Source organism: Trichechus manatus, unplaced genomic scaffold (assembly GCF_000243295.1).
Source record: "Trichechus manatus latirostris isolate Lorelei unplaced genomic scaffold, TriManLat1.0 scaffold00191, whole genome shotgun sequence".
Lineage (NCBI taxonomy): Eukaryota > Metazoa > Chordata > Mammalia > Sirenia > Trichechidae > Trichechus > Trichechus manatus.
Genome location: NW_004444127.1, coordinates 3,338,844 through 3,359,685, shown reverse-complemented (window position 1 = coordinate 3,359,685; position 20,842 = coordinate 3,338,844). Strand labels below are relative to the sequence as shown.

At 45.2% G+C, this 20,842-nt stretch overlaps 1 protein-coding gene across 2 annotated transcripts in view; it reads right to left on the bottom strand.

The window, feature by feature from the left end:
- Positions 1–871: 871 nt before the first annotated feature.
- Positions 872–20,842, bottom strand: part of MADD (MAP kinase activating death domain) — a 43,475-nt gene continuing 23,504 nt past the window's right edge. The window contains exons 23-34 of one of the 2 annotated variants that reach the window (XM_023741825.1): positions 18,341–18,449; positions 18,017–18,079; positions 17,657–17,777; positions 17,455–17,560; positions 15,425–15,535; positions 13,640–13,747; positions 7,203–7,367; positions 6,894–6,966; positions 6,643–6,749; positions 4,413–4,482; positions 2,481–2,527; positions 872–2,123 (exon numbers count right to left, since the gene is read on the bottom strand). In XM_023741825.1, coding sequence (XP_023597593.1) covers positions 2,019–2,123; positions 2,481–2,527; positions 4,413–4,482; positions 6,643–6,749; positions 6,894–6,966; positions 7,203–7,367; positions 13,640–13,747; positions 15,425–15,535; positions 17,455–17,560; positions 17,657–17,777; positions 18,017–18,079; positions 18,341–18,449 — 1,185 coding nt within the window. In that variant the 3' untranslated portion in view covers positions 872–2,018. The remainder of the gene's footprint in view (positions 2,124–2,480; positions 2,528–4,412; positions 4,483–6,642; positions 6,750–6,893; positions 6,967–7,202; positions 7,368–13,639; positions 13,748–15,424; positions 15,536–17,454; positions 17,561–17,656; positions 17,778–18,016; positions 18,080–18,340; positions 18,450–20,842) is intronic. The other variant, XM_004387695.2, reaches the window with a different exon arrangement.

Here is a 20,842-nt window from a genome sequence, read left to right as displayed (position 1 = left end):
TGCTATGTCTTCTCGATACATAGGGACAATAAAAGATCAGTGCAGTCTGTGGTTCCAGCCTCCATCACTCCCCAGAGAAATGACTCTTCTGTCCAATGTGCTTGTTTTCACAAAAGCACAGGAAAATCTACTTGATCTTCATAGCAAACTGAGGGCAGGCATTCTGTTTCACAGAGGAGTTAAATGAGGCTCAGAGTGGAATCCTAAGTTCATGCAACAGCAACACTTAGAAGGAACCTCAGTCTTCCCCAACGGCACACACTCTTCAAATGAGGAAACTGAGGAGATGGGACTGAGGAAGCTATTAGCAACAGAGCCAGCAACCCGAGGCTCCCCCGGTGGCCCATGGCCACAGCACCTGGGTGGCTGCAGGGTCCTCGTGAGCAGCAAGCCCACAGCCTCTCAACCCTTGTCCCACGCGGAAGTGAGCTAGCCTGCCAGCTCCAGATACTGGGAATCAGGGTCCTACTTTGCTCCTGCTTTTCTTTTGGGGAGAGGGTACCAGCAGGACTCAGAGGTGCCCTGGGAGAGCTGTTAGAAGGTCTTTCCTGCCCATGGAGCACCAGGGGGTCTCTCCATGGCATAGAAAAAAAAAATTCCTAGGATTCTAGACACTTCTGGCCAAGATTCCGGGCCCTGGCCAAGTCACAACATCTCTCTGGCCCACAGCTGTATAGGGAAGGGCGAGTGCCCGGGCCTTGATTTTTCTTCACTGATAAATTAACCCACGTCACTGTTCAGGTGTCAATGCCTAGTCTGGCTGTTCCCTCTAGGGGTCAATTTACAGCACACCAGACCTTTGTGGGGCCCCAAGGTACCATATGGAAGAAAAGCTCCCTCCCACAGCCCCTCCCTGGGAGCCCAGAAGTGTGGTGAGGAGCCCCGATGAGCCAGAAGAGGGGGAACCAGGGGTTGGGGCTACAGCGTGCCAGAGCTTGGATGTGCATAGCCTTGTCCCCTCCTTACTTCAAGCCTGAGGTACCGTTTTAGTGTCCGGGGACAGCCTTCCTCAGGTCTGGGCTGAAAGGAAGCATCATTTAATGCAAGGGAGCCAGCAAGCCCAAGGGGAATGAAGGACATTTATTTCACATTCACACAGCTGTACATTTTCTATAAATAATGTGGAGGAGAAATATTTACAATCATCTCTTGCCCACCCGCAGGCCATCTCTCCCTTCCAGCACCCAGTGCCTGCAGACACAGGCGCGTGCACTGAGCTGGCCTCTCCCCACCCCTCCCTGATTCTTGGGCACAGCAGTCAGTGGTCCCTGGGACTCTACTAGCCCCAAGCACTCTGCTCTCTCATGCTGGAGGCAAGGCAGACCATAGGCAGGTTGCTGCTCAACAAAAAGGCCGTCTCTCAACGCTGCTTCACTGCAGTGACAGAGGTCATGGAAGGCAGCGGCATAGCTCAGGACCCTGGGGTAGCGGCTGCCACCTTGGGAAATGCATAAGGAAGCAGGGAGACTGCTGCTCATGCAGCTGCCCCTGACTCTTCCCTCCCTTCCCCCACCCACCTTATCAGCAGGGCAGGCCTCGGGTCTCCCTCACCCCTCACTGAGCGAAACTGCTCCAGGCGCCCAGGTGTGCCGGATCAGAGGACAGAGCTGGGCTCCCGCACTGGAGGTTACAACACCAAGAACACAGACAAGAACACACAACACAAATGTCTCAAGGACATGCAAGAGTGGACTCACACTAGTCAACACTCAGAGTTCTTAGAAGCCACTGGCCCAACAGGGGCGCGTGCGCGCGCACACACAAACACACACTCTTGAGCCCTGAGGGGACAGTGGGAGTGAAGAGGGAGAAAGTGGAAGAGATTAGCTCAGCCCTGTGATGGACACACTCAAAGATACACTTAAGAGACACATAACTGGGAACCAACTAAGTCCCTCGAGGGCTTGCAGAGACATACACAGATCATCCACTTCTCAGTCACAGCAGCATTGTGCACTAGGAAGAGCAAGAGGCAGGGGGTGTCCCCTGGGCTGGGGCAGCTGCTTAATCCCTCTCCATCAGCTAGAGACGGGCCGGGGTGGAGTTCTGAGATCTTCCTCACTGCTACGAACTGCAGCCACATATGAGAAGAGACACAACACGGAGTAGCAGATCTCGTGGGCCTAGAGGGGAGAGAAAGACAGAGAGATCAACACCGCTTCACGTGTGGAGGGTCTGCCGAGTGGGAAGCTCCTGCCCTAACATTGGGTGAAGGCCTCTGGGCTAAATACAAGCCTCAAGCAAGGCATCAGAAGCAGCCCCAGTGGGAGAGGGGATAAGGATGCATCTCTCTCTCCCAGGACTGAAGGCTCGTGTTGGCTTCAGTTGAATCTTTGGCACGTAGACCAAATTCATCTCTCAAACTATTCCTAATCCCACTCAGCCCTGTGCTTTCTGACGGCCCGCCCCTGCTCCTGTCCGGAGGTCCCTGGGGAGCCCTGCGCAGACTGTGCCCTGCCAGGGCCGGGTGGCATACTCACCATTGGTGTCTTGTACTTGTGGCTCACCACTTCTTTAATTTCAGGAACTAAAACCGGACGGGCAAGAGACAAAACAGAAAGTTCACAACTAAGAGCGGTAGCGCCATGCTCCCCAGGCGGCGGCGCCTGGCACCAGGCCCCCTTCCTTCCCCTCTGTGGCCTCTACGGTGGCTGCAGGAGCTTAGGCTATCACAGGGCAGAGGCCACGGGAGGTTTCTGTCCAGACCCTGCTGGATGAGAGGACACTGCTCCAGGTCCTCAGCTAGACTTCTGAGCCAGCAGTGGCTCCTTCTCTGATGGTCATGATTCTACCCACTTTCCCTGAGTGCCCCAGGAGGGGAAGAGCTAGCCCTTCACCAGCCTCGTCACTGCTACTATCCAGGACCCCTGGGCAGCTGCAGGGGGGATGCCCAGATTTTGGATGGGAGGAGTTGTCTCTAGCCTGTGCCTCACCTTGCTAAGACGTCCGTGAACTTATCCCTGCCACCAGCCCGCAACTCTGGTCATGTTACACACAGTTCCATTTACTCCCAGCCCTCGCACAGAGGGTCCCGAGGCTGGATGAAGAAGTAACATGATACTAAACCCATCTGACCTGTAAGCTTCCCTCCCTGAGTGGCAGAAGCAGCCCAGGCCTGCCTGTGTGAGGGAGAGCGTCAGAGGGCTCTGGAGCAGACACACCGAGCAGAAGAGACAGGCGAGTACAGCACCCAAGGAGGGAGGTGACAGGGAGCATCAGGCAAAATACACACATATCCACAGCCCAGAATGCAAGACTAAGAGTCGCCTCTGCCCCAGCCATGCAGGGGTCTGCTTGGCCAGAGGAAGGAGTAAGGCCCCCAGGCTCAGCCATCATCATGGCCCTGTGAGACTGGGAGCAGAGGGGCCGGGCGTCCCCCTGGGTCCGGAAGGGAATGACAAGAGTTGGCCACACCTTCTTCTGACCCTGGGAGGTAAAATTCTGGGGACCCAAGGTTAATAGGGAATGAACTCTGATCACAGGTAGAGCAACAAGCCCCAAATCCTTCTCCTGACTTAGAAGTCCCCCAAATATCTCTCTGGCAGGAAGAGAGAGGGGAGCACACAAGGGGAGAAAACTGAACCGATGAGCCAGCACAAGGGTGGGCAGAATTGGGAAGGAAGAGGGTGGGCAGAGAAAGGAAGACAAATTGGCCGTGTGAGCAGCTGGTTTGGTTGGAGGGACCCCGCCCCACCCATTGCAGGGGCCTGGGGAGAGGCAGCATGAGCCAAGATCACGTTACCTGCTGGAGAACGAAGGTTTTCATAGCAGCGATGAGGGGCACAAGAGAATGAAGCACAAACACAGCAGGAACTCAAAGCCCCAGGGTGAGAACCCACTACACCACTCCTTAGCATGGGGCGCAGGGAGGCTGCCCCCAGCTGCCCGCTACACCTGACCCTCTGACTCTGAGGCCCACTAGGTTCTCTTCTCTACAGCGAGTCTGCCTGTTACCGCCACACGCTCCTCCTCAAGCACAGCGGCGAGGCGGAGATCAGGTCGGCGCAGGGGCCAGGGTGGCTGGACGGAGCACTGGGCTGCTAGAGGGATCACAGCAGGCGACATGAACACAGCCGAGCTGGGGGATGGCCAGGGTGCTCTGCCCCAGAACTTTCTGACCACCGGCCAGCCAAGCAAGGGAGGGTGCGGAGTTCACTGAGCCTCTTCGGCACCACCTCTAAACTCTCACCCGGCCCAGGCTCTTCTGCGACCCGCTGCCCAGCAGCCACTATCTTTTCTTCCTCCTTTCCTTCTCTCATCTCAAGGTTCTCTTTTCTTCCCTGTCACTCCTGTTCCTCTTGACCTCTCTCTAGAGGCTCTTCTTCTCCCTGCCCCTAGTCCCTCCTCTGGAGCTCCAAGGTTTGAGTTACCGCCATGTGAGTCCAGACCTAAGAGCAAAATAGTGTAATTACCAAATTCCTCCAGGACAAAGACGCCTCGAACTGTATTGCACTTTTTAATGTGATTCAGCTCTATGAAAACCTGTAAGAGAGGGAGGGAGGGTGGGGTAAGGCCCAGAGGCTCTGCCCCTGCCCCACAAAGCCCGCTCTCCCAGCTACAGTCCCACCCACACGCAGAAAACCTAGTCCCCAAAGGGAGGACAGAAGAATCCACACACACACAACTCAAAAGCGCTAAGAAGAGAAGATAGCAGAAAGGGCATGTACCTTCCGCTCCTGGCCGGAGGAGAAAGCATGGGAGAGAAATGAAGGCGTTAGTTTGAATGGTCAAACCCAACCGGCAGGCCCCTCTGCTGGCCTGGGCTGCCCACCCATACCCTCTGCCCAGGGCAGAACTTGTAGAACACTGTGCCTAGGGGTCCCCCACTCAGCCCATCAGGTCTCTACCCTTCCATGCATCCTCCTCCGGCGCAGAGGGCTGGCACTGGTGCAAAGCTCTCCTCAGACTGTCCTTGGGGTGGGAGGTGTTGGTATCTTCCTTGAAACGGGATCCAGGGTCTCCCAAGAAGTATGTGGTGATAATAATAGCAGCTACCACTTACTGAGCACCTATTAGGAGTTTTACAGATACTGTTTCTAATCCTTACACCTATGCGGCATAGTACCCCCATTTTACAGACGAGGAAACTGAGGATCAGAAAGTTTATTTGCCCATGAATAATGAAACTGGGCTTCAAACCCAAGTACGTCCTGACTCCAAAGTCCATGCTTTTCCAATCCGCCCCCTTGCCAGCATAACTCCAAGGGAAGGGTCCAATGCTTCCTCAGCTTCACCTAACTGTTATGTGGCAGAAGAGGGACCGCAAAGCCATTATCTTATTATCAAACTGTGAGGTATGACAGAGAAGTCAGGTGTGACTCCCCCTCTCTGCAGGATACATCTTTCGGGGGCAGAGTTTTGGACTTCAGACTAGCTTGTTCATGCTTTGTAACTGTTAGACAATTTAGTGGGTCCAAAGGGGCTATATGGCGGGTAAGGCACAGGGAAGAGGGCAGGGCCACTGGGTATTTTTTAACAAGGTCCTTCTTCGGAAGGTGAGGGGCCACAGCATTGAAATGTGCTCAAAAGCCCACTCCTCAAGAAGTGCCAACACCCTCATGGTCCAGAAAAGGACTCATGTAAACTTCTCTTTGGGCGGACCAGAAGGTCTTTAGGGGTTTCCTGCTACCCTAAGGCTCAGACTGAAAATATATTAAGGGGCTGCCAAGAAGCCTAGGCAGCTATCTCCCATTACACCAAGGCTGCCCAGCTAAATGCCCAAAGAAGGAGAACCAAAATGGCAAGTGGAGAGAGAAAGCCATGGTCAGAGTCCAGAAGTTCACCTCCCTGAGAATCTGCTGCCTGGTCAGGGCTGTGGTGCTTCGCATGTGCAGACCTGGCTCAGGCCCTCAGGGAGAGGAGCCAGCGCACTGGGGACGGGGGAAGGCACTTGTGTGAAGAGTCAGAGCTGTGAACGGACCTGAGATGACGCGCTGGCCTCAGAAAGGAAGGAATTAGCTTAAGGAATGTCCACTGAGAGGAAAAGTATCACTGTGTTAAAAGACCGAGAGAGAGAGAGAGAGAAAAAAGTCAGCTCCTATGGTGGAATCACAATGAGGAAAAGATGTATCCTGAAATGCTTCCCAATCAAAAGAAGGGGAATGGGGCCTGTGGAGCAGGGGACAGAGTGGAAACACTCAAAAGAAGGAAAAGAATAGGAAGAAGAATCAGCAGAAGAAAAAGGCCAACACACACACACTCCAGAGAGGACAGATACAAGCTACTCGCACACACACAGAAGCTTCACACACACCAGAAAGACGCCAGGAGGTCAGCCAGTCTAGACTCTCAAAGCAAAACCACCAAGCCAAAGCATACCCTGGGAATGAATAAAGGAAGGCAGAGACACTGTGCGAAGAAGGGCCAAGTGAGACGCTCCCACTCACACTGTGCTGAGTCTAACGGGCGGAGGCTACACAGCCTCCAAGTTTCACTCTCTTCCCCCAGCCCCCGGCAGTCACCCTGCTGCACCTTCCAGGTGCCTCCCCTCAGACTTCTCTCTCTGGTCCAGCTGCTCCAGTTCTCTCACTAGCCCCAGAAGCCCTCTTCACACTCAGTGGATAGCACTGGGGACCTGGACGCTGATCCTTATTACAGATGGAACAAAGGGCTAGGAAGCCTGGTGCTGCCACTTGCACTTACCTGGTTGTGCATGAACTTGAGATTGATCCCTTCCAGGGTGACCTGCAGCAAGCCACCCTCACCAGTCTTCATGTCTTGCACAGGGAACTCGCCACCTAGTTCAGGTCCTGTGGTGAGGGAAGAGGTTATCAGCGAGTGAGGTAGGGAATTCTATGACCTGGCTTCCTTGTCAGACCTCTGACGCTCAAGATGAATGAAAACAAAGACACTCTCTCAGGAAACAGTTCTCTTCTGGGGGCTGAGGCTCTCACCGGGTTTGATGCTCTGCTGTCGGGCAGCTGCACGCTCCATGCTATCCTTCACACAGTAGTACAGCTCCCGACACTGTGGCACATGGGGGAAAGAGCCACCCTGTCATACGAGCCTCCCAGAGTCCCCTGCCCTCTGCTCTATAAGCTTGGGCCAATGCCCAGACCTCAAAGACAGCTTGGGTATCTCACACAATAGCTGAAAGCAAAAATGTGTCTCCAGACATGGATTGGGAAATCTTAACTTCTCAGCAAGAAGCTTTTACTCTCCAGGCCCACCCTATGCCCAACCCAAACAGAGATCATGGGTACCTTCTTAGTATAGAATTTGTTGAGCTGGGTCTCAGAGCCATTTCTACGCCACAAGCACAACACTTTGGTCTTGGGACAGTAGGTCATATTTATGAGCTTCTCATACCACCAGCGCTCATACACTGTCCCGATGTTGCTACGTAACACCACACAGTCGTCGCATACCTAGAAATGTGTACAAAGTACTTTCAATGGAACTTGTCTCTTAAGATAAGTCTCTCCCACCCCAGCGCACACTACACTGTTGCCCACAGGAAAAGGATGGGACAACTGGTCCTGGGAGTGGCCCAGGGTCAGGTTCTCTGCCTTCTGCTCACAGAGGCTATCTCATGCCTCCATCTTACAAACTGAGGGGTCATCTGTGTTGACAAACACAAATGCAGGGGATTATGGTAGACTTAATCAAGGAGAGAAAAATGCAACCAATGCTCTGCCTTATTTCTGTATAAATCTTTAAAAAAATTAATTACATAGCGATACATGAATAATGCTTACTGCAAAAAAAAAATTATACAATACAGAATGATATAAATTAAAAAGCAAAGTTTCCCTTCACATCCTCTTCTTGTTCAACAGTCTCCCTCAGGTGAACTTCTTGGTTCTTACAGCTTGTTATTATGACAGACATCATCGCACAATGGTTAAGAGCACAAGCCTAAGGTCAGACTGCCTGGGTTTGAATTCCAACTCTTCCATTAATTAGCTGTGTCACCTTAAGCCAGTTATACTATCTTTGAGACACAACATGAGAATAGTTAACAGTGATAACTTCATGGAGTTATCGTGAAGACTAAACGAGCTAACATACATAAAGTTCTTAGAAAAAAACCAGGGACACAGAAAGTACACTTGTTAGCTGCTGTAACACAATGACAATGTAATTATGATATAAGAAATACAATAATAATTATTGTTATTAACATGTTGATGACTCTCAAATCTTTCTCCATATTAGACTTCTCTTCCTGAACTCCTGAGCCTCTCTTTATCTGGTAAGTCACACGCAGCATTTCAAACTCATCATGTCCCAAACTGAGCTCAATATCTTTTCTGGGAAGATCCTCCTTCTAAGTCTCCTATATGCTTAAATAGTATCACCTTCATCCAGCTGCCCAAGCCAGAAATGCAGGAGTTATGCATGACTCCTTCCTTTTCCCTCTAACTACATCCATCATCGAGTCTCATTCATTATCCCCTACCCCAACTGTTAGCTCCTTCTCTTCCTTCAAGTCTGGGCTCAAAGGTCCCTTTTTCTAAGGAGTTGTCCATGACGACTAGACCCTTCTGCTATGTATTACCATAACACCTGCCCCTTGAACATCTCTGATTATAATACTCATCATATTTTATTGCATTGTTTAATTATCTGACTTCCCCATGGCTTGTCGAACTATATAAGGACAACAGATACCACGTCTGTCTTGTTCACTGATGTAACTGCAGCACCCAGGAGGGTGCCTAGCATATAATTTATGCTCCAAAAATACTAGGGGAATGAATAAAGAATACATGAGACTATCAGGTTTAATCTACTACTTAAGAGTTTACTGGGGCTCTAAAAGCCTTATGAAGAGAAGAATCAAATAGCAGAGCAGGAATTGGAAATTTGAGTTTTAAGCTCAGTGTGACTCTGGCTTTCAAAAAAGTATTCTCCATGTGGAAAATGGAGACCACTACTCCACCTTCCACAATCCTTTAAAAAAGTCTGTAAACGAGAAGGGCAGACATTTAGGAGAGCATATGATTTCTAGGCTACAGAGATGATGGTAATAATGCGTCAGACTTGCTTATGTAGCTGGTGGAAGTATAAACTGGTATAGTCTTCAGGATGGCAATTTGGCAGAATCTATAAAAATTTTAAATGTATATAGGCTTGATCTGGAAACTTGACATCTAGGAGTCTATTCTACAGAAATGCTCATGAGTTTGCAAAGATATATGTTCAAGGATATTCAACGAAATATTGTTTTAAAGGAAAAAACAGTTGGAGGAGCTAGTTAAATAAATCATGGTACATCCATATAACACATAGTGGCTAAGCAGTCATTTAAAAGAGACAGATTTACATAATATGCAGACATGGAAAGATGTCCATGCCATTAAGGGAAAAAAACCAAATTATACAACACTTGCAGTTTGATACCACTTATGTAAGCAATAAAACAAAATTCCAAAAGAGTTGTACATATATGCATTTTATACAAAAATGCATTTATAAAAATCTGAAAGGATTTTACACACTTTTTTACAGTGGTTACCTCTAAGACAAAGAATTGAAGGGATGGGAGGGAGCGAAGAGAAACATATTTTTTAGTTTGTTCTATATGGTTTCAAACTTTTACAGAATATACTGTTTTACTTCTGTAATTTAAAAACAAAAGGGGAGGTGCGCAAGAAAGACGATTTAAAAAAGTCTCTTCAAACTGTTGTTCAACTGATCACACGTAGGCAGGCTCTGCTCTCAGAAAGGCTAAGTCAGGCCCTGGTCCTCACAGTAGCCAGCTGATAACACTGTGACCTGGGTACACTCTTATTTGGCACGGCATTAGCAAGTGAGACAGCCATGAGGGGGATGGATCCAACTCCATGCTCCACAGACTAAATTTGAGGTTCCCTTGTACAGTGGTGAGTCTATACTTTGAAGGATCTTCTGGAGGGATTTATTTTTTAAAAGGAAAAGGCAAGAATCACCCGTCACCTCTACTGTGGTGCAGATGTCCTAAGTTAGCCCTGGGTTCTGAGAGACACCTAGCCAGATTCTGACACTTCAAACAGGTGACATGAAAATGACTCCCTTCTCAGTGGCATCAGCGTGTATGCTTCTGCTTCAGAGCAGAACTCCTGTGTTTGATAAAATCACCAGTTTAATAAGCTGTGAATGTGAAAATAAAATCCAACTGAACCAAAGAGGAGCAGATAACTTATACAAATTACTTTATTTTATAACCTCTGTAGGAGGTTTACTTGGCTCCTGAAAATTACTTAGAAGAGATCCACTTTAGATTTAAAAACACAGAAATGAAGGACACATGGCCAATCCCCTTTACAACTCTGGAGTAAGGAAGGCTTTTTCTAACCCTGATTCAAAATCCAGAAGCCATGAAAGATTGATCAATTCAACTACATAAAGATAAAAAACTCGCACATGGCAAAAAACAAACAAACAAAAAACCACCATAAGCAAAATCAGAAGAGAAATGGACTTTTACAGTGGCTAAATCAGGCTGCCCATATCTAAACCAACTGGTCACTGGAAAAGGGATGACCACATGAGGCAACAGCAAGCACGAAGCACTACTTATGAAGCATTCTTGCTGAAATACTGAATCAAAAACTGATCAAACATCTAGGTTGAACTATTAGTTTATAAGAAATACAAATGATAAAGAAACATGTTAAACAACACCAAGGAGATGCAATCAGAAAAATTCTAGAATGTGGGGATACTCCACAGTGCAAATGACCCAACTTTTTCCTCAAAATAAATGGCAAAGGAAAAAGAGAGAGAGAAGGAAAGAGGAACTAGTATGTGTTGAGATACTTAAGTGTCATATCAATCAAACCCAATATGTAAACCTTGTTTCGATCGTGATTCAAAAGAATCAACTGTAAAAAGACATTTATGAGACATTCAGGGAAATCTGAGCACTGACTGGAGATTAGATAAGGTAAAGGTATTACTGTTAGTCATTTCAAGGTATGATAATGGTATTATGGTTATACTTTTTATAAGGTATCCCTATCTATTAGAAGTATATAAACTAACCTATTGCCATTGAGTCAATTCCAACTTATGGTGACCCCATGTGTTACAGAGTAGAACTGTTCCATAGGATTTTCTTGGCTGTAATCTTTACAAAAGCAGATCACCAGGCCTTTTTTCCATGGCACAGCTGGGTGGAGTCAAACTGCTAACCTTTAGGTTAATAGTTGAGTGTAAACTGCTTATTTATGAAGTGGCATAATGTCTAGGATTTGCTTCAAAATAATCCAATGAAGGGGAAAAAAGGAAGGTACAGATGAAACAAGACTGCCCACATGTTTATGGGTAGTAGATACAAGGGATTTCATTATACCATTCTTTTGACATTTATGTATTGTGAAATTTCCCATAATAAAAGTTAAAAAAAAAAAAAGATAAATGACAAATTAGAAAAATGTATTGGCAACTCATATCACAGACAAATGGCTAACTTCCCTAATCATAAAGCACTCCTAGAAATTGGGGGTAAAAGACCAACAATTCAATGAAAACCAGGCAAAGGATATGAACAGTTCACGATAAAATACAAATAGCCCTTAAACATGAAAAGATGCACAACTTCAGTTATCATAAGAAAAATGCAAACTGAAAACTACACTGAGATACCATTTTCTTCTATCAGATTTCACGCCTATCAAAATCCAAAAGTTTAACAACACATTCTGTTGGTAAGGCTGTTGGGAAACAGGCACTCTTATACACTGCTGGCGGGAGTGCAGAATGGTACAACCCTAAGAAGGATAAGTGGGCAATACTCACTGTATTAGTTATCTAGTGCTCCTATACCAGAAATATCACAAGTGGATGGCTTTAATAAACAGAAACTTATTTTCTCACAGTTTAGGAGTCTAGAAGTCTGAATTTGGGGTGCTGGCTTACAGGGAAGGCCTTCTCTCTCTGTTTGCTCTGGAGGAAGGTCTGTGTTGATCAAGACAGCCTCTTCTCAGCTGTGTCTGCAGGCAGGCCTCTCTCTGGCCCTCAGTCCCTCAGTCCGGCCTCTGCCCTGCTCGGGCAAGTGTTACAGAGCTCTTTAGCATCGCTGATAAGTGCCTGGGGGCATCATACTCCACCAGGAAGCCTCTTGCCCAAAGGCACTCAGCTCTCTCTTGATCCACGGGTCATACTATCTCATGCCAGTCTCCTACTTCTGCTGCCACTGCTTCTCACCTTCTTGTACCATCTCCAGCATTACAGCTCTCTCTGCGTCTCCTGGTTCTAGGAGATTCTTAGAGCAGGGACCCCAGATCCAAATGATGTGTTCTGCTCCCATCTCTTCTTGATTGTATTGAGGTCCCTATCTCTGCTTCTCTCTCCTTTTATCTCTTGTAAGATAAAAGATGTGACTCAAGTAAGGGTGTGACTTGAGTAAGGGTGGTAAGGGTGGTGACTTGAGTCATACCCTCTAGTAAGGTGGTGACTCAAGATACATCCCCCCCTAATCCTGCCTCATTAACATAATGGACAACTCACTCCCAAATGGGACCATCACCATAGGCACAGAGGCTAGGATTTACAACACCTCACAAAATGGAGGATAATTACATCAGATTATAAAACGGAAGACAACTACACAATACTGGGAATTATGGCCTAGCCAAGTTGACACATATTTCTAGGGGGCACAATTCAATCCTTAACACCCATCAAAATGACAACTGCATCTATCCTTTGACCCAGAAATCCTACTTCTGGGAATTCTTACAGACATACTTGCATATATAGGCATAGTGTCATTCATAGACGCATCATTAGCAATAGCAAGAGACTGGAAGTTCTTCTGAGGTGCCTCTGGGTAGACTCAAACTTCCAACTTTCAGTTAGCAGCTGAGCACATTAACCATTGCACCACCCGGGGCTCTGAAAGCAGCCCAAGCATCCATATATACTGACCAGTTAAATAAAGTATGGTACAGCCACACTATGGAATACTATGCAGCTGTGAAAAGAATGAGAAAGCTCTTTTTGTACTGATATAGAAGAGCTCCAGGATGTTTAATAAAAAAAGCAAGGTACAGATCAGTGGACATAGGTTGCTGCGTTTTTGTAGGAAAGGGGAAAAATAAGAACTTATGCTCATATTTTATTGTGTTTGCATAAAAAAACCACTGGACAATACAAAGGAAACTAATAAAAGTGGTTACTTCCCAGAGGAAGGGGGTGAGGTGGGTGGGAAATGGAGTGGACGGGGACAAGAATGAGAGCAAGACTTCTCAATGTATATACCATGTTATGTTGTTTTGATTTATGAGCAGTGTGACTGTAGTAAATATATTTTTTAAAAAAAGAAATGGTGGGGAATCATCTATCATCTTAATATAATTATTTGTATAATAGCCTGACAAAAGCCTGATAAATGGATCATGAAACATGAGTGAGATAAATGGGAAAAACATTCTGGCATCAGTTCTGGAAATTCTTTGTGATTCTCAAATGTTGCACTGGGCCCCAAGCATGGATAAGCACCTAACCAAAAACCAAACCAAACCCATTGCTGTCAAGTCTATTCCAACTCATACTGTGACCCTACAGGACAGAGTAGAACTGCCCCACAGGGTTTCCAAGGCTGTAATCTTTAAGGAAGCAGACTGTCACATCTTTCTCTCGGGGAGCGGCTGGTGGGTTTGAACTGCTGACCTTTTGGGTGCACCACCAGGGATCCTTGATAAGCACCCACCTCCATGAAAAAGATATCTCCATTTGTGTCTGTCCCTGCGTGGACCACAAATGTCTGCTTCTTCATGTGCCGGCTGCCACTGGACCGGATAGAGAGATCACGTCCATTCTGAAGAAAGAGAGATCTTTTAGGGACATCCGAAAATCCTTCTCATGGAGAACTCTGGGCCAAGAACCCCCTATTCAGCAGTTACATTCATATCTGCTTCCTTAGTCAGCACAGTCTCACTTGCTGGCCACTACCACTAAGAAAGTCTTCTCAAACTGTTTGGTCTCAGGACCTCTATACCTATTAAAAATGACTGAGGATTCCAAAGAGGTTTGGTTTATGTAAGTTCTATTTACAGATGTTTATCACATTGGAAATTAGAACTGAGAAATTTTAAAAGTACTTACTAATTCATTGAAAAGTAATTAATTTCTTAATAATAAATCTATCACATGGTAACACAAATAACATATTTTTTGAAAAAGAACTATCTTTCCCCAAAGGGGGGAAGAAAGAGTGATCTATTTCTACATTTAATCTGTCACAATGCATGCTTTGGTTGAGGTATTAAAGAATATCTGGTCTCACAGATGTGTGCTTAGAAGAGGGAGGAGTGTTTTAATTGCCTTTTCAGATAAATGTACATACTCTTGACACTATACCAACCGAGAAGTGGCAGTTTCTGAATATTACTTGCAACGTGGAATCTGAAAACACATCAATGAACTTTTCATACCGTTTCATTAAAATCCATTGGTCTACCTCGTATTTTGAGTGGATCTTTTACTCTGTACTTGAATTTGTAACATCATACATTGGTCATTTGGAAAAGAGTGGTTCACTGACTTATGTAGCTCTTCCAAATGTTGGCATCTTTTATTATACAGTACAATAGAACCACATTCATAATATCATCATCAATAGCATTAGAGAAGTCTTTAAATATTGGGAAGCTTGAAGTTCAAAAGTTTTATAAAATTCTAATTTTTAACTTAAAAGCTTGAATCTTATCATTGGCAAAAAACACTGCCAGTTGTTTTCCTTGAAATGATAGGCTCACTGTATTAATTTTAGAGAAAGTGTCTGCCAAATACCCAACTCTGAACAACCGGTTTGTCAGTTATTCTCAAGTAAATATGATGCTCCATGAAAAAGCCACTAGTTCACCTTGCAATTCTAACTACTGCAAATTGCTTTTCCCCGAAACAATCATCATACTTTGGTTTGCAGAAGACGTGCTTCGTAAAAAAGATGTATAATCAAAGATCAAGATTTAATAAAATTCAGAATTTTAACTGTTTCATCAAGGACATTCATAAGTAAAACTGGCCTTTTGTTTGTTTGTTTTTTTAAGCTGAGGATGTGTGGGGGTGAAGAATACAATGGCTATTAGCATGGTTTGGTGCCACTGCCTAGATATTGTTGAGGTGCCAATGGTTTTACCCACCATCAGTGCAAATGTCAACACAGTGAAAAAGGCAAATCAGATCTGCGCATTATTACGAAAACCGTTTTTACCTTGTGGATTCTCAGGGGTCCGCAGATCACACATTGAGAACTGCTGCTAGTAGGGTGTTTTTAGTACAGAGAATCCTATCACAAAACAAGGGCTAAAGCTTCATCCAGAGTCAAAGACTATATTGCTCCATTTTCAAAATAGGGGAGGGGGTGAACTGGATTCTACAGTGATAAAAGCCAAGAAATAACCTGTGGGGAAGCTTGGCCAGAAGGTCCAATCCTGAGATGCTGACAAGTGCAGTGGAAGGGGAATCTAAGGAATGATCCAGATGTACTTACCAGGTTTGCCAGCTGATCAAGCACCTCATTGATTTGCTGGCTGTACACAAGCCCAATGTGGGACTTTCCCATTAGGCGCCTCACCTTCTTCCGAATGTCATTCTTATTTACCTGGAAGGCAAAACAGGATCTTAACAAGGGTGGGCTCTGCTCTCAACTGAGGTAGAGAGAAGAGAACGTACAAGTAAGCTTCCTACTGTCTGAGGGAAGACCACATCACTGAATATGGGAAAAAATGTATTCTGCCAACATGCTGGGAAGAAAAGCCCTAGCTCTGTCCCTAGGTGGCTTCTGCAGACAAGCGGCTCTTCGAGCAGTCCTGGTTCAAGCAGACTGTGGCTTAAAGGGACACTTCCTCCCTATAATTCAGAAACAGTGAGTAGTGACACCCTGGGCTCAAGTGTAGGTGAAATACCTTCCTAGGGTTAAGGGTCATCATCTTTTCCCAACTAAAGTTAACTAGTACCCCTGGAGTTCAACAGAGTAAACCGTACAACAGAAAACAAAAGAAACCAAGAGGGTCTGTAGGGCATACTCTGCAACTCATCAACTACTCCCTTCAAATTCAGGGAAGCTGGGGAGAACAGAAAGAGCAGAAACCTAGGGGCTCATACTCAAAACAATTCTCTCTATTCTACCCACCAATCCAAACATATGTTTCCCTTCCAGAGCAAGACTCTTCTGATAATATACCTTTTCCACAGCTAGATCACTAAGTACAATCAAATCAAACTAGAACCTATCACAACTTTTTTAATGAGTAGTTCTTTTTACTCAGCTATGGAAAATTCTGTATGATAAAGGGTTGGGGCTGACAAAACTAAAACCATTCCCGAGGCCAGCTCTTCAGACAAAGATTAGACTGGACTATGCAACATAAAATGATACTCGTGAAGAGTGTGCTTCTTAGCTCAAGTAGATACATGAGACTAAATGGGCAGCTCCAGTCCGGAGGCAAAATGAGAAGGCAGAGAGGGCCAGGAGCTGGTTGAATGGACACAGGAAACCCGGGGAGGAAAGGAGGAGTGGGAGAGCAACTAGGATCACATAACAATGTAAGTATAAATTTTTGTATGAAAGACTAACTTGAATTGTAAACTTTCACCTAAAGCACAACAATAAAACAAATAAGTAAACAAAAATTTTAAAAAAGGGTTGGGGCTGAAAAGTAAATTCTGAGCTTCCTTTCTAAGGTTTTAGAATGTGTTACTTAAAAAAAATATTTTAATTCACTGTTTTCTGTGGAGAGCTCTATTTGCTAAAATTACTTAGCAAAGGGAGACAATTTACAATTTAAAATAAACAAATAGTATGGAGTCATCCTGGTGGCACAGTGGTTAAGCCTCAGCTGCTAACCAAAAGGTCAGCAGTTTGAACCCACCAGCTGCTCTGCAGGAGAAAGATGTGGCAGTCTGCTCCCATAAAGATTTATAGCCTTGGAAACCCTATTCGGCAGTTCTAAGGTTGCTGTGAGCTGGAATCCACTCGACAGCACTTAACAACAACAACTCTGTCTTATAGGCTCACTGTAAATCAGAATTGACTCGAGGGCAATAGGATTGGTTTTTTTAAATTTTTTTTTTGATTGTACTTTAGGTGAAGGTTTACAGAATAAATAGTTTCTCATTAAAAAGTCGGTACACATATTGTTTCATGACATTGGTTAACAACCCCATGACATGTCAACACTCTCCCTTCTTGACTTTTTTTTTTTTTTTGGTGAAAATATACATAGCCAAAGACACAACATTTCAAAAATTTCTACATGCAAGATTCAGTGACATCAGTTACGTTCTTTCAGTTGTGCTGCTATTCTTTTTTCCGGTTTTTTATGGCATCATCAATACCTTTACACATTCCTTAGCCAGACAGCCTGGTAGTTTCAGATAAATGGATTGATTATGCGTGAGCTAGGAGAGAGGCCACTTTCAATCACGAAGAGACCTTAGTAAATGCTCTGACAGCTTCTTAACTGCCCCAGAATTTAGACAATAGGAACAGCAGTTGGGCATAAGCAAAACTGGTATTACCTTCATCAGCAGCATGTAAGAGATGAGATTGCGCAAAAGCGTGGCCAGCAAGCGATCTTCATCATCCTCCAGGCGCTTCCGGTCATGTTCTCCCAGGGACAGGTACCTAAGCAGAAAACCCAAGACAAGTCAGATGGGATCACAGAACTAACTGAGAGGAGGTTGAATTTATATATTCTCAAGGGTTTCCTATGCTCCATACCTGTCAATCATTTCCTGGGGACCCTGGTCCATACCCATCCCTTCTCTCTCCAACATCACAGCATCTAAGAATGCATCTTCCCAGAACTGCATTTGGTCCCATAAAGTAGAACGCTCTTTGCCTGTGTAGAATACACTTGGTTTAGGGGCTTACTTAACACATAAACAATATAGCTGCCGAAGCAAAATAAAGAGTAAACTCCAGAGAAAAGGGAGGCATTACAAATTCTAGGGCAAAGGAAATCCAAACCTCTCTACCCTACATCTAATATTCCTGCCACCAGCCCCAGCTGCCTCCAAGTGAGGCCCAGTCCCCCCCCAAGGAGGAGGAAAGAACAAGCACACAAAGAAAGTTGGTTACTTATAGAAAAGGTCTCCATAGCAGCATCCTCTAACTGGTCCCACATGGATCCTTTGTCCCTTCCTGCCAATTTGTGAGCAGGAAGGACCGTGGTAGCAAGAAAGGAAGGAAAGGAAGACAGAAAGACAGAGGCTGTTGATTAATACCAAAATCCAATCTCTTCTAGTTTTCACCCACTGCTTTTTCCCGACCCAGCATGTTGCTTGCCTCAGATATAAAAATGTCACCTAACATGAGACACGGATTCTGGGTCAATGCTACCCTATCCTGTGGCTGAACCCAGATTTCTTCCAAGGCAAGAGGCCACCCCAGTCTGTTTCTCACCTAGGAGCCCCTCGTAGAGATAGACCCGCTGGCTTACATCTTCAGAAGAGCGAATGGGGCTGCCTGCCAGCTTCTCCTTTGTGCTTGGCTTCAAGCTGTGGGCTTTACCCTAGAGAGAAGAGGTGATAGGTCAGCTGCCAGAGGCACCAATGAATAAGGCACAGAAAACCAAGCAGCTCATTAAGCTCATACACCAGTGGCTAATCTTTAGCATATACAGATATCCCCCACTTTTTGAAAGTTCGCTTTGCACCACTTTGCTTTTACTAAAGACTTATGTTAGTACCTATTTTTGCTAACTGAAAGAAATCCAAAGATTTTCATTTTGGCAAAACAGGAAATAGTGTTCAATGTTTGTTTTGCAGCAAGCCGTTAAAAAGAGGCAGCAGCAAGGGTGGCATCTCCACGATCCTTCCCCAGGAACTACACTCAGCATCGCAGTAGCAAACCACCACAGCTGTGAACTCTGTCTGTGACCATCTGTGCTTTATCTCGATTTATTCTGTGCATCCATTAGCAAGATGTGTCCTAAGGTATCAGAAAAGCCTAAGAGCTCATAAGGATTTTATGTGTTATTTGGTATGATTCTGTGGGTTATTTTTTGGGTCTGGGAACGCTCAAAAATTTTTCCCATATAAATGAATGGTAATTGCTTCTTCACTTTACGCAATTTCGACTTATGAAAGGTTTCATAGGAATGCTGTACTTTCAGGGGAAACCTGTACTCCACTAGCCGTGCCCCCGCTACTCTGCTTGCCTCTAGGATTTGACTAAAAGTCAGTCAAATAATCCATGCTTCCTAAATCATGCGATCAAGTTTTCATTTTGACTTATCTTTACTCCTTAGTCTCTATAAGACTCTTTTCTCTAAAAGAAAAACTAGGCAAATTCTCTGTAGCAGCACGACACACTAGAAAGAAAGAACACAGAGTGTGTAGTCAGACTGACTGAGGCTCAGATCCTTGCCTCTCATTAGCTGTGTGACCTGTGGCATGAAATGTAGCTTCTCTAAGCCTCAGGTTCCTCATCTATAAAACAAAGGTTACAATACCCACCTCATAGGACTATCAAATTTGAAAAAACATGGTTGATATTTGATAAATGTTCATTTTCTCTTTCCTGTATTCTCTTTTGGCACAATGGTTAAACTCTGGGCTGCTAACCAAAAGGTTGGCTGTTCGAACCCACCCAGTGGCTCTGCGGGACAAAAGATCTGGCCATCTGCTCCCGTAAGGATTGCAGCCTAGAAAACCCTATGGGGCAGTTCCACTGTGTCACTTGGGGTTGCTATGAATCCAAATAAACTTGACGGCACCTAACAGCAACACCTTCTCTTACTGCCCCTTAGAAATCTCACTAACTTTGTCTGCCACTTCTGCAATACTAGACTTTCTTCTATTCAACCAGAATAGATTTTCAACTAGGTAAGAGATAGGTAAAACCTCACCCATTTCACAACATATGAGACAGAATAAGCAGAGAACCAACTGATCAAAGGTTATTAGGCAAAAGTGTGACTAAATGTCAATCTCGTCATTCACAGCCCAATACTTTTATTCACTGGACCACAGTGACTTTAAGATAATTTATTTCTTGCAAAAACAGCCTGTTTTGAGCTAAGAAGTTTACATAACTGCTCTCAGCAACCCAGCTGTGCAAACAGCCCTTTCCTGCCAGCACAAGACAAGAATCTGTCCCAGGAAGGTGCCAGGAAAGGCAGCACACAGCTAAACGGGTTCTTGCAAGATAGCTATTCCATAATATTTATCTTAATGTACAGAATGGAAGCACACTGAAAGGACTTAAAATATTCATATTAAAACAAGTCTGTTTAGACTCAGAGACAGTTGCTGTTGTTGTTGTTAGGTGCCGTCAAGTTGGCTCCGACTCACAGAGACCCTATGTACAACCGAATGAAACACTGGCTGGTCCTGTGCCATCCTCACAGTCGTTGTTATGCTTGAGCCCATTGTTGCAGCCACTGTGTCAATCCAGCTCATCAAGGGTTTTCTTCTTTTGTGCTGACCCTCTACTTTACCAAGCATGATATCCTTCTCTAGGGGCTGATCTCTCCTGATAATATGTCCAAAGTATGTGAGACATAATCTTGCCATCTTTGCTTCTAAGGAGCATTCTGGCTGTACTTCTTCCAAGACAGATCTGTTCGTTCTTTTGGCAGTCCATGGTGTATTCAATATTCTCCACCAATACCATAATTCAAAGGTGTTGATCCTTATTTGGTCTTCCTTATTCATCGTCCAGCTTTCGCATGCATATGAGGTGACTGAAAACACCACGGCTTGGGTCAGGCACACCTTAATCTTCAAGGCAACATCTTTGCTTTTTAACACTTTGAAGAAGTCTTTTGCAGCAGATTTGCCCAATGCAATGTATCTTTTGATTTCTTGACTGATGCTTCCATGGGTGTTGATTGTGGATCCAAGTAAAATGAAATCCTTGACAACTTCAATCTTTTCTCCATTTATCATGATGTTGCTTACT